Source organism: Strigops habroptila, chromosome 3, assembly GCF_004027225.2.
Source record: "Strigops habroptila isolate Jane chromosome 3, bStrHab1.2.pri, whole genome shotgun sequence".
Classification (NCBI taxonomy): domain Eukaryota; kingdom Metazoa; phylum Chordata; class Aves; order Psittaciformes; family Psittacidae; genus Strigops; species Strigops habroptila.
This window is the reverse complement of record NC_044279.2, coordinates 79,380,844-79,394,901: the sequence shown is the minus strand read 5'-3', so window position 1 is coordinate 79,394,901 and position 14,058 is coordinate 79,380,844. Positions and strand designations below refer to the sequence as shown.

The 14,058-nt window shown below is 44.2% G+C and overlaps 1 protein-coding gene across 2 annotated transcripts; it reads right to left on the bottom strand.

Annotated features, from left to right (window-relative positions):
- Positions 1 to 7,097: 7,097 nt before the first annotated feature.
- PDE6H (phosphodiesterase 6H) lies at positions 7,098 to 13,495 on the bottom strand. 2 transcript variants are annotated; one of them, XM_030479554.1, is made up of 4 exons: positions 13,438 to 13,495; positions 8,553 to 8,742; positions 8,242 to 8,282; positions 7,098 to 7,335 (listed from the first exon to the last, which is right to left on the bottom strand). In XM_030479554.1, exons 2-4 carry the CDS (start codon positions 8,690 to 8,692, stop codon positions 7,259 to 7,261), a joined length of 258 nt encoding a protein of 85 aa, XP_030335414.1. In that variant the 5' UTR covers positions 8,693 to 8,742; positions 13,438 to 13,495; the 3' UTR covers positions 7,098 to 7,258. The 2 variants fall into 2 exon arrangements, with proteins under 2 accessions (XP_030335414.1, XP_030335413.1); XM_030479553.1 differs by lacking the exon at positions 13,438 to 13,495 and adding an exon at positions 11,815 to 12,245 and having other exon boundaries at positions 7,259 to 7,335.
- Between the last annotated feature and the right edge of the window lie 563 nt (positions 13,496 to 14,058).

Sequence of the window (14,058 nt, the reverse complement as noted above, 5' to 3'; positions counted from 1 at the left end):
TTTTTCTGATTTTTTATATTTATTTTTCCAAATGAGCTTTTGGTTGCAGTTGCTCCCTTATTCCCTAGAGAATCAGCAAAGGACCCCCAGCACTGCAGGAAAGAAGCCAGGAGAGGAGAGGAGAAGAGAGGAAAGGAGTCTCTACTCTTTGGTTGGTTGATTGTTTTTGTATATTTTTTGTTTCCACAGAGAAATTATGACTCCTAACAGGTAACAGGGAGCAGGTGTGAAAGCTCAGCTAAGACGTTTTTCTTCCATCATATGAAGGTGTTCTTATTTCTTCACTTGTTTGTTTGTGTCTTGTTATCAGAAGCTTACAGATGGCTGCTAAACAGAGCTTCCTGTGTATTTAACTTTGATATTTTAACGACAGAGCATAAATTTCATATGAAAAACAAACTTATTCTCTATACATCACTACTGTATAGCTTGAGGGAAAGCAGCGATGGCTCAGCACAACTGCCCTGCCTCCTACAGGAACTACGCCTGTTCCATATCGGATGTTCCCTGCAGGGGATTCTTGGATGCTTTCTACAGTCCAGTCACCAACCTCCTAAGTAACAGAGACTTCCCACTTTCCATGGGACAAGAGGCCAGTTTTCCCAAGGAAGGCATTTGTTAGGACTTCTTGATAACAACTACTTAGAATTTTGATGTGTTGTTATGTTCAGATAGATTTTCCTTGTTTCATCCTAATACTTGCCCACCTTTGTTATCTATAGTCTATAGATACCTTCAGATGAGAATCACATCACCACCTGTCTGTTTCAGGGGGCTGTGTTTTCTGGAGCAAATTCCCTGTTGCCTGTGGAGTCATTACTCCTCCTTTCTTTGTTTTTCTATTGTATGTTTCTTTCCTCTCCTGCCCCCTTCTACATTAGCTCAAAATATGTAAGTTTATCAGCCTCTATACTCAGAATGCCTAGAACTGAATGCAGCTTTCTGCATGAGGGTGCAAGTGTTAAGCTCCTCTCCAGTTTCTCATAACATAGCTCATTGTGGTACTATTTTTGTATGTGCAGCTTTAGTCTTAGTGCTTCATTTACTGACCATATTTCATTCCAATTTCATTGCTTTCCCCTTGTTCTTGGTGGTGCTTACCAGCTTTTCTCCTAGCTTAAGATTTCTATTTGAAAGGACTGTTTCCTGATGCCTCCATCTGTGTGTTCCTCATCCCAACTGTCTATATGTGACCTGGCCATGTACTGACATTTTCAAGACTGTGCTGCATCTCTACTGTTCCCTGCTTGTTAGTGAAGTTTAGAATCCACAGGCTGGAGTAACAAACTGTCTTGGAGATAGGGATTATTATAATTCATTAGTTCCCAGTGATGTACTTAAAAAGTGCATGGAAAGACCTTGCTCCCAGTGAGGGTTTCTGGTAACACTGCAGTTGCTGAAGCCAGACCTAACACTACTTGTTGTTCCCTGCTGTAATTTTTGTTCCTTTACTTTCAGACCTGCAGCCAGCTTCCTTGATGCAGACAGATGCAAGCTTGCTATGCTCATGCCAGCAGCTGCCTGCATGTTAAGGTGGCTGTCTTGTGTACAGGTTTGAGCTGACTTGTATCTAGTTAGCTTGTGAGACAAGCAAATGAGCTTGTCTCCCCATTGTGAGTAGAGAAATCAAGGTGGGGTTTTGATGAAGCAACATGGGTTTGAGCCTCAGGGCACTTGTGGGGCAGAAATATGTCTATGGTTGAGGAACTGGCCCTATTTTCCATCCATCTATAACTTGCTATGCCCCTGTTCATCCTCTGTAAGCCTGCATAGATCACACTTCCAAGGGATGTGTTCTAGCAGCCTGCATTGGATAGGTTAACAGTTCTGGTATTTCCATCTTTTGCTCCTTCTGGTGTCCTAACCAGAGATGAGGGGAAACAAACAACACAAGATACAGATTCTCCCACTGATGTTATTCCTTCTTACCTTTGTCACCCATGATGACATGGCCATTGTGGCAGTAGTCTGGAGCACTCCTTGCTGCTACATTTTGATATGTTTCTCTCCGAGCTCTCTTTCTTCCTGGATGGTTGTTCTACTTCAGCCACTGTCCCCCAGATAGAGCAAGGCCTCTTGTAAGGGACCAAATTCAGCTTTCTCAGTGTTTGCCTCTTGTAGGTAGTTTGTGGCTTGCGTGGATGCTTTTCTTCAGTACCGTAACAGGCTTGGAGCTCCTTCAAGTGCTCCTTGGCCATCTGCCATACCCCGTTTGACACAGTGCCACAGGGCAGAACCAGTGTACTGCTTTGGCAGGCAGCTCACAGAGCAGGGGCTTCACCACATTCCTGCTCTCCATGTTCCTGAAGGAATCTTTCCTTCTTATGCACTTATCCTGCACTCACCACTGTCTTGACCAAGCTCTCTGGGTACCAAAAACCTTCTTCACTCCCAGTGCCTCCCTGGCCAAAGTCATACTCTTCACAAGAGTAGTTCATCTGTTTCTATCCTATCTCTGATCTACTCAGCCATTGGGACAGCCTGGTATATGTTACATATGTGCTGGTGTTTGCTGTGTTCAGCTACTTCATTTATAGCCTCACGAATGTGAGACGCCCTTAGAAAAATGCCAGAGACAAGAAAGAAAGTGTTTGAAAATGCCTGAAGACAATAAGCCTTCATACTGAAAGTATCTGTTTTACCCAGCAGGAACACAAAGGGTCAAAAATCTCACCACAGTTATGCTAAACTTCAAGAAGGGGAACCATGTAGAAAATAAGAGCACTTGAACCTGGAACTTGCAACTGATTGAATTAAATCCTTATGTGCTCCCAGCACAAAGTCTTCATCCTTCCCATTCCCTACAGGTGGATTACAGTCGGTGTGGGGAAGCCTGGGAGCCATAAGTGCTCACTGCCTTGGGCAGCCAGAACAACCTCTGGAGGTGCAGGAACCCAGCATAAGGCTGAGCCCGCTTTAACAACCCTGGCAGTACTATGAGGACTGGGAGTAAGATTTCAAAGTTAAGCAGTCCAGTATGAGGAAATTCCAGAACTGAGCACATTTATAAGCATGTGATACTATCTTTAATTTTAATTGCATAATCTTCTGTTCTTTATTTTTCCCAATTTGTCTAGATTTGCATTACAGTGCTGTGGTGATGCTGAAACAGACTGCTGGCTGGAATAACCTGCTCACCCTGAGGGATGCTCAACAAGTCATTCCTATGAGGCATTGCATAAATACTCTCAAAATACATACTCATTGTTCCTCAGATCTTCAAGCTGAAGTCTTGAATCTTACTGTCTGAGTGAGATCAGACTCAGAGAGAGTGAAACTCACTAATGAGTACTCATAGCTGTAACCACAACCAACAACAGTTGTATTTTAAACACCAAGACATAATGTTAAGTACTCTGAAAAATCAGGTACTGGAGACTTAAAAGTGATGGATACTCTTGACATTAAGTTTTCTAACTCTCAAAAAATATAATTTATAAAGTAGAAAAATGTCCCACAAAACACAGTGGTGTTAGAGTATGTTTGTTAGCCCCTACCATATCAGACTGGAAAATGCGATAGTGGATTGATACGGAGTGATGCGTTGATTTGAAAACTGCTGGAGGATGGGAATCTTGCACTGAACATCTTCAGATTTCCTGAAAAATTCATCTTGCAGTGAAGATCTTTCTATCTTAATTGAGTTTCCTGAAGTGATTTAGATATATTAGGGGAGGAAAAGCAAGACAAGTGTTTCTCACTTTTCCCAAGGTTCATTCTTCTTTTCTTCCAGAGATTTAGGTTTATTTAACTTTCTCAGTAGAGCCGGACACTGAGATCAGTGAGAATGGGACTCCCCTCTGAATTCACTCGTGTTGTGATACAGAATTTTCCAGGGATCAGCTAAACCCACCGTTAAGGTTTGTGCTATCCGGTGGCAGTAACCATGTGAAAAGAAGTTTCTTGGGCTTTCAAAGTGCTGTTTGGAAGGGATTTATAAGAAGGGCCTCCAAAATGACTCTTACCTAACTCATATTTGTATCTCACACCAGAAGGCAGTTGAACCTGACCAAATTGAAACCCCTATGTACCTTTAGAAAGAAGCAAAAGTGTTAGCAGCTCTAAGTAGCATTCACATCTCAGCCATTCTTTGCTATAGGGTAGAAACATGCCAACGCTCAATTAACTAAAGAGTCCCAGAAGACATAACTGGCCAAAAGATTTCAGTCCTAAGGAAATCATGTGCACCACGCATGGGAGAATATACCAGTCATTACTTGGGAAAAAACTGCTTCTAAGATGATACCGCAGTTAGTCTTTATTGCCCATTGTTTGGGGATAAATAGTTGGTTTTCTCTCATGACGAGCAAGTGGTGAGTGGCTTTCCAACCTTTCCTCAGGAAAAGATTTTAGAATGAAAAGCTAAGTCATCTGCCTTTCTCCAGGTATATTTTGTAAGCAAGTCAAACTACATTCTTATGATTTTAAAAACATTTTTTATTCATTTTTATGGCTTTTGACTTGTTTTTATAGTAAAAGAATAAAGAATAACATATTACAATGTATATAGACTGAAGTCCTTCAACAATCTACTTTAGCACATTTACTTTCTTGCACCATAGACATCTCTCAATGTTTGAAAAATGGAAGTTTCAGGGGTTATAGCTCATTAGGAAAAAATCAGAACCTCAGGCAAAACAAGTATGAGGATGTATTAAGACTGCTCTTCCAAGTCTTGAAATTCCTTACAAGTAAAGGAAGGAATGTAATCCCTATTAATGCATAGAAATTATTTCTAAAATAACTAACAAACTGTTGACTCAAAACATCTTCTGATACAACTCATCAGGCAGGCATGAGAGCTGGAATATGTGTGCATTTTTATTATACTCTTCTAGGAAGGAGAATGGAGTAATTCTCTGATGGGAGCTGGGGTTATCGCAATCAGATGTGGAACTACAGCAGTACCCTCCCATTTGCTGAAATGCTTCCGCCCCTGGACTAAGGAGAACTTTGCTTTTATCCCAGTGTTTTCTGACAGAGGATCTCACCACCTTTGAGCTGCTTTCCCAGAGCCTGGGATGAAACAGAAGCAAAAGGACTAATTCAAAGGTTGTCTTCTTGATCTCTTCTTTAAAAAAGATTAAGAAAGGGAAAACTCAATGATAATAGAGGCAGCCACCTTGCAGGATCCAAAACTGGATCCAGTGTGTCTTTTCGCAGATAAAAGAGGACAGACTGAAAGGTGGAATAAGGATAACATACTACAGGATGATGTAATGTGAGGGAAAGCACAAGAGCATTGACATAGGAACATTCACATTTAACCACAGAAGCAGAAGGCTAGCACAGGAACTTCGAAAAAAAAATTAAATCAGTCCTCTACAGTAAGAGGTAAATAAACTGTCATTTACATAAACAACACTTGGGGAAAGAAGAAAAGCCTTAAAAGGTGAGAAAGGTGGGAGAAATTGGGAGTAAGTGGGAAGGACACACTGCCTCTGCCCAAGGAAATAGCTGTGGGCTGCAATTAGCTAAATGGTACGTGACTCCTGCCCTGTGATTGTGTTGTGGTTCTGAACCACTCATTGGTTTACTGCTGTCTAATGGCAGCAGTGCTGAAAAATAAAAGCTGTACTCTGGACTGCCAACAGGAATTTCCTTTAGCTTTTGGTGCTGAAGCTATATTTTAAATGAAAACCACTAGCTTTTATTTCTGGAATAACAGCAACAGAAAACTATAGCACAGCCATGGATTTATAGCAATGCTTTATGCATAGGGATCAATCTTTTAGGCAAGCTTTGCTCTCTCCGCAACCACTTCTTGCTCCTATGAACATCGTTGGCATAGGAAGGGTAAGCTGCGGGGAGGCAGTTCTTCTGCAATGAAGCTCATGAAGCTGAAGGCAATGATAAAAAATGCCACCTCCTCTTATAAATATTATGTAGCTACAAAAAAGCTCGCTCCTTGCCTCCAAACGAAACAAAAGCCCTTCCTTAGTGCCAGGGCAGCAGGAAATCTCTGTGCCTTCCCTGAACATTTAAGTGCTTATGAGTGCCTCACCACTCACCAGCTCTCAGGCTGTTGGAGACCAGAAGACACAAATCGATAGGGTTAAGTGGATTCGCTCTGTGCTTGCCTGCATGTACACATCCTAATCTCCCCCTGCCTCCCCACCTGCTCTGCTGTTATCTCTCTCAAGAGAACTACCATTTGCCTGCTTGTCCAGACAAGCTCCAGAGCTTAAAGTTGCCAAGGGGTGAAAAAAGAAAAGCCTCCCTGCTGATGAAGGTTGGGGATGGGGGAGGTGAAGGGAGACTTGCCCCATGCTAAACACAGGGAAAAGGGAGCAAGTAATTCAATACCATCTTCTGCTAGATGAGGTGGGTGTACTGGCACTGTTTGGTAACAGATCATAATGATTCTCTGTCATAGCAGCTGGCAGCAAACATGTCCTGGGGAGCAAATGACTCATCGAAGTACGTATAGGCATTGGGACAGTGCAAGTGTCACACAGGGGCATCCCATCGAAGGACAGGAAACACAGTGTTATTTGGAGTGCTGCTTCTTTGGAATTGTGACCACAAAGGAATGAGTAATAGGATTAATTCACTTTGCTATTGATCTCAGACACACACATTTTCGTTTAACATTATTAGAACAGAATGGCTCATAGCTGTGGGCAGTAGAGCAGAGACAACATCTACATTTGCCTTTGCTCATGAGATAAATCTTAGCAGCCAATTCCTTATAGCGAACCCCTGGGGAAGGATTTCCTATGGAAAAATAACCTAATGCTTCGACTGGTGACTCTAGCACCGTTCTCTACAAATATACTCTCAACAAATAATTGGTGGCCCAGATAACATGGAGATATAGCCAGGTAAATTCCATATAGAAAACTGTCAGGAAGGGAAGGAAGAAAACAGAACGAGCTTGATATAATTAGGGCTGGATATACATGCACACCCATGCACACAGTATCCCAGCTAACCAGAGGAAAAGTTCAAATACAGCCCTCTCTGTATCTCCATAAACATAAAGATCTGCAACAGTGGGAGAAGACAGATTATGGTATAGGGAGGCACTAAGACATTTTTCAGTAGTTTCATCACATGGAACATGAGGTCTGTTTAGGGACCCAAATAACTTCTTTGCCAAATTAATCTGCAAAGGACTTTCTCATAACTAGCTCTTACAAAACCCCCCTGCCCATAAGTAAGTCGATGTAAGGGCCAAAAATAAGTTTCAAAGGTGACGAAGACCATGCCAGGATTGGTGGAGTCAGCAGGTGACAGCATTAGAGATGCTGGCACCTTAGATGATCCCAAACTGGGCCAGCTCATGCAGTTCCAGGTGGCTGAAAGCTTCCCATGGACAAATCACTGTGATATCTGTGAAAGAGAGAGAATGAGAAATGGGTTTTGGTCACTGCACTTCTTGGATTTCTTTTATACTAAGGGAAAGGCTGATTTACTTGGGAAACATTAAGAAGAAAACGACTCCATTTGAAGCTTAAATGAGCAGATGAGCTCTTCAAATTTGGTACTACCTACTGGACTGAAACGGATGACTCTATCTTCTCCTGTGCCATTTTTCTCTGTGAGCAAAATCAAACCAGCATTTCCTATAGTCTCTTTAGTGACTGTGTAGAATGGTATAAAAATTCATTCTGGTTATGTAGTTTCTACTGTTCTTATAAACTAACTGTAGCTAAAGTGTGATCTCCTTGAAGATACATGCAATCTTATATCAGATATTGAATAATCTGGTCTACAGTATTCAGGATCTGCAGTTCTTTGATAGGTGCAGTTGTTATTGATATCTAAGAAGTTCTGACTGGCTACAGCTCATCCAGTGCATGTTTCTCAATCCCAGACAGGTGCATAAAATTCTTAAAATTAGGATTCTGGTGATAACACAAACACTTAACCAGCTGGAATTTAGTTCCTGTGATTTTTGGTATTAATAGCTCAGGATTTGACATTTCTTTGAGAATCTCATTCTGCTGTAATTCTTAGCCAGAGTATTAACAGAAAACAAACAAGCACATTTGCAGCCAAATGAGAGTATTCAGAAATTGAAGCCTGCCTAAATAGCCTTTCTGCCTTGGAGTGTGTCTAAACATAAGCATGACTGTGGCAGCTTGTGGTGGAAGTACCAGCCTTCTCTGGTGAACCTGAGAGCTGCAGAGAGGCCAGGGAGGCAGAGAGGCTATCACAGAGAGTCCTCTCCTGTGCTGAAGCATGACTGCACAGGCATTCAAGCAGGGCAGGACAACAACATCTCACAGGGCTTACCTGTGCCCAGTCCCTCCATGCCTGGGATGTCATCTCCAAACCTAGGGGAGAAAAGAACAGGTGAAGAGTTGAGTTTGGGCCAGCAGCACCCAGGAAAGGAGAGTGGCTCTGCATATCCAGCCAGGGAAGGAGAATTGTGGGTGGGCAGCAAATGAAGAGAAGCAGCTTCAGGCAGGAGAGCCGATGGCACTAGGGGCAAGGGGAAGCCTCCTGGCTCCTTGCCCAAGGGAAGCTGCTACCGCAGAAGCCCGGCATTAGCAATGGGGAGCCACCTACTAGCATGGTTTCTTTTCTTTCAAAAATGATCTTACCCTTTTACTCCTTTTTTAGGGGGCTTGCTCTTGAACTGCCTTGTCTGTCTCTGCTTGAACTTGGGAGGCCCCTTGCGTGGTGTGGTGGGACCAGCTGGAGCATCTCCAGTGTTGAGGTTGGTGGTTGGGTTCTCACTCATTGCTGGGCTGCTGTGTGTGGCAGGCACGTGCCTCTCTCAGATTCCTCTGGCTGCAAGATAATAGCAAGGACTGATGCAACATTCTGCTTAGCATTTCTAGGTATCACAAGTCAGGTCACAGAACTATTAAAAATATAATTGTGACAGGATTAAAGATAAGTTGTTAAACATAAAGAAATATTGTAATGCATTCAAAGTAAGTAGGATACAGGATAGCATTGCCTTTCATGGGGCATGCTAGAATTAAGATGCCAAACAAAGAACACTTGAGCTAAGGACAAAAAGATACTTCACCCCATAGTGCAATAACTTGCAGAGTCATGGAGAGTCGCACTTTCTTTTGTCTCAGACATAGCTGGACTTTTGGAGACAGGTCACTGCAGCAGCTTTCCCCACAGTTTGGGTAAAATAGGAAGGTTAATGCCAATGTAGTTTGTTTTCTAATAAGTCTTGAAACAGCAGTGCTGATGTTTTTACTTACTGGTTAAGGACATGACTACTAGGAGCCACAAAGACACATTTGTGGCTTAGAGAAATATCGTATACTTGGTAATCATCGTGATATACTTCACTTGTGCTTAAGCATTACCGTTTACACACTGATTGAATGCTGAGTTAGATGGGCCCTTAGTCTGGGTGGAACTCCAATTAGAGTCTCATATTTGTCAATACCAAACTTACGGGAAATAGTGCAGGATCTTTGGAAGATGGTAAAGAAGGCTAAGGCAAAGTGTTGGAGACTGTCTTTTAGACAGAAGGTAATTTCTCAGGATTTAGGAGAGTAAAGCCTGTAACCTTTCCCATGGTATGTTCATTTTGGTATTTTTGAGCATTACATTACATGTGTTGACCTCTTCTGCACCACACTGCACATACGCCAAGCTCCACTTCACAGAGGCTAAGTAGTTATCAGGGAGCAATTCTTGTCCAGGAGACATCTCTCCTGCCTCAGAGAGCAGAACTGCTGTTGTCAGAGCCCTTTGCTTCCTTCCCAGATTGCACAGCAATAACTCTCACCAGTGCCCAAGGGGGAGCTTCCAACCCTTCATCAGATTTTATGCTTATTAGTATGCTAGAATGGTCTGAGCAAGTGCATTTTTGGACAAAAATAAATGCCAGTTTTTTTCTCCTCTCCTTGAAGTCACATTTTTCTTCCTCATGACCATTACTTATAAGCTCCTATCTTGAGGTGTTTGTCCCTGTGCAGCCAGGCTGATGGAATCACTGATGGAATTAACTTCCAGGATTTGGTACTAAGGGCTAATCACATTATGTCACCATAGTGCTCTGGCCTAATCCCCAACATCATGTGCAGTGACACTCCAGACTTTTAATCTCAGAACTATAAATGCCATCAAAGGTGTTTTGGTTTGTGGGTTTTCTTTTTTTTCTTTTCTTAGTCTGCTGACAGTTTGTGTCTTTGACTGCCCTGAAATATCCAAAGTGCCAGAAAGCAAAGCCTGAGATGAGAGGTGAAAAACCATCCAAGCAATCCTGTGTCACTTGCACATCAGTGCAAGACAAAGAGCAGTGTTTCTGTGTCTGGGGCAGTCTGGGAATACGTCATCCCTGACATCTTTCCATCTGCGCCGACAGTAGCATGGATCCTAATGAGAGCGCCTAAAGGCATGTTTGTTCTCCTGCCGCTTCCGGTCAAGCTCCTTTCTCAGCTGTAATATCCCAAGCAGGAGACTGGATGGGTTCCAGCAGCCCCAAATGGAGCAGCAGATGGTTGTGTCTGCAGCTGAAGCATGCACAGATGCTATTCCCCCGCCTGTAACACAATGCTTCCTAAGCACATACTGTGCCCACAAACACAAGGATCAGCTCAAATTGTAGAAGTTACGTATTTGGCTGCCATCTCTGCAGCCCAATATTTACAGGTTTATCCTCATAACAGGGTGGCAGGACAGGCAAACACTGTCACCTTCATCTTTTACAGAGTGGGAATGAGGTGCAATGATCAGCATGACCTGGACCGCGCTGCTGGAAGGAGTGACAAAATCTTTTGGCTCACAGGTTTTAGGGCCAAACTGAGAGGTGAAGGCAGTTTGGCTCCAAACCGAGGAGAGAACTTGATGCCTCACTGTTACTCAGGACCAGTGAGGAATTCAGATGGTACTGCTCTACAACAAAATGCTGCTCCATGATGTGTCTGCTAATGCCCCAAAGTATAACATTATGCTTCTGCCTCAGGTGCAGTTCTCATCAACAGCGTGTCTGTCTCAATGCTAGATACCCCTCCTGAACTACAAAAGACACATATCCACTTCTAAGCACCATGTACATCTGACATGACAAGATACATGGTACCCCTCTCAAGGGCTACTCCCTAAAGTACAACAGAAGAAAGAAACCAGCTAACAGATTTCCAACCCTTTGGACTGGCATTCAAAACTTGTAAGATGCATTTGAGTTCCATCTCCAAGCGAGTTCCTGCCCTGCTTCACCAAACCTTGTTGTCTGCCAGCATGGTACCTTGACCACAAAAACGTCTTTCAGAATCAACTCCTCTTAGTTCCTTGAGACCATGCCTTGTCCCTAGCCTTTATTCAATAGAGAAATAGCTGATGGAAAGACTCAGTCTTTAGAGTTTCCTTTTCCCCCAATCTGAGGTAGCTGTACACATCTACCAGCTACTCGACAACCCAGGATTTGGTAGGAAAAAGGATCTGCCCAAATCACACTTCACCCTCTCTCTCACCTGTATGAATTCAAGAAAGAGCACTCAATGAACCTAAAAGGGACAATTCTAACTTCTTCCTTAACAACCTCCCTCTACCTATTCTCTCCACGAATCACCAAAAGAAATGACAGAGGATGGAAAGCAATCAATGCCACATAACAGTCTCTATCTTGCAGCAGGAATCAAGCTGCCTTCCCACCATTGATCTGGTGGGACTTATATACAGGCCGTCATACGCAGGTAAAGATGTCTCCATTCATGCTGGAGAGGGCCTTGTTCCACAGCACAAGGCCTACCCCAGTTCCCACACCTCCGGAACCAGCTGCCCCTGCACACAGCCAGCCATGGGTGGGCAGGCATCTCAGGATCACAGATGTGAAAGAGACGCCCACAGCAGCTTCCCAGGGGAATTTCCCAGCTGTTCACCTCCCCATACCTGGGTACTTGGATAGTCCTTTGGTACCACACCAAGCAGATGGCTTGACAAATGTCTGACGAGACTGAGTCGACTTCTTTAGATCTCTGCAAGTGCTATGCTGCCTCCTCCCAGTGCTTGCTGGGCTGCCAGAGTCCTTCTGCTGCTGCAGGCACTGGGATGCAGCTCCCGGGTGAGAGCTGATGGCTGTGAATTCAAAGGCTGTTGAGGAACAAGATGTTCTTCCACACACTTCCTCTGCCCCCTCCTCTGACAAGGTATTATCAAATTGCCCCTGACAGCATTTCTGTTCATTCCAGGGTTTAATCCTCTGGTTAAAAGCTTTGCTTGCGTCCAAATGCTAATTATACCTAATACATGGTAATGGGCTTATCTCAGTTGCGTCAGATATCCCACCTCTGGGTTGCTGGCCAGGTTAATCATCGTTCTTTTAGTTTTCTTTGAACTCAAAGGGGCTTGAATGCTACTGGCAAATGCTGACTCTTTAATCTGCTCTCTGCTTAATCTCTGATTCTCTGTGGAAAATTTCCGTGACAGATAATGCAGATGCCTCACTTGATCTTCTTCAGACAGATTCAGTGTTGGAGCTCATCTCCTGTCTGAAACCTTCAAAAATATAGACTCCTCCATGTGTCTTCATGGTGCCTCAGGGGTGTCCCACACAGAACCCCCATGGCCCTCTATGCAGGGATACACTGGGAGTAGACAGCAACCAAGAGGAAACACCTTTGTTTTCACATCTCTTTTGATGAGGTTCTTGCATTCGTAGCTCTTGACCCCATGAGAGCCACTAGCATCATCCTTGCAGGTAGGGTCTCATCAGGAGTGTTGTATCCGGTATAAGATGCCTGTGAGGAGTCTCACAGCTCCAGTCTCAGTTGCTTGAGCTGTTTAATCATAGTGATGGAAAAAGTCCACACCAGTTCATCCCTCTTTGTTCCTGTGTTTTACACAGGATCTCAGGCCCTTCATTCTAGCACTAGTTTTAAGACCAAAAACAAATGAAAGAGAATGCATTCTAAAAGACAGAAACTCATTTAAAGTAGAACTATATTCCCACAATTGTTTCCTGATGGGGATCATTAGATAGATTATCCCAGTTTAAAGAAGGGACTCAGTAACACTGGAAGTACAGCATCACACAGTATAAACTCCCCACCAATGTACCTTGCATGTACTGCTGGGTGCTGGGGCAGGAGACACTAGCTGCCTTCCAGCTGCTCCTCAGGAGCCCCCCCAATGCTGCTCACACACAGGCTCAACTAGCCAAGGACACAAGCCAAGGGGGTGCCAGGGAACCCCAACTAAGGGATACCTAATGTGAGAAACCAAGCAGCCCCATGGAGGGCATAGCTGCTCACACAGCCAAGGAGCTTTGGGAGAAACCACTGCTGCAGCACTTGTCCTAATGTTAGGCGAAACAGAAAACAACCATTCAACAACCACAACTCCTTCTCTCAGCTACTGGGTCTGTTCACACTCTCCAAGCACAAACAACCAAATTTCTCCTCCACGGGGTTTTATCAGGACTTTTCTCTCCTCTGGGGTTTGCAGCCAGTTCCTCCTCCATCTCCCTGCCACCTTCATTATTGCTTTTAGCTCCTGGGAAACACTTACACTTACAGTGCCAAGGGCTCCTCTTGCAAATCATTCAAGTCCAGTCCTCCAGCCCGTGTAGAAAGTGTCTCAAGGTGTCCCATCTCCTCCAGATATACCCTGCCACCAGGTGACATCCGGGTGTCAATCATAGGCGGGCGCCTGCATGGTTGGGGGGGGACACTTCTGCGGAGTGCTCTGTGATCCCAGCACTCTGCAGGCACAGCTCCAGCGAGGTCTGGCGGTGCAGCAGTGCCGTGGCACCTTCCTGAGGGGCAAAGTGCTCCTTTCTGCATAAAGAGGTTGTGTCTTCCCTGGAGATCCTGAGGGGAGAAGTCTGGAGAAGTGAAAAGGAATAAGGAAATCACCTGCCCTTTGAGAGATGCTTCTGTTTGTGAACGCACACATGCCTGCACATGCAGGGAAGGAGGAGTTGGTCCTAATCATCTCAGATCCCTCCCCTGTGCTGGAGAATGCATAGAGAGGTTTCTAGCAAACTTCTCAGCAGTGCCGTGGGGGTCAAGATTCATCTTACAGAGCAGTGCATGCAGTCAGCCTGCTGCCCCGAGGGCTGAGTCCGCTCAAGGGAGTCATAGGGAACACTGCTGAGATGCTGTGCAGGAACCTGATGAATATTTAACTGCATCC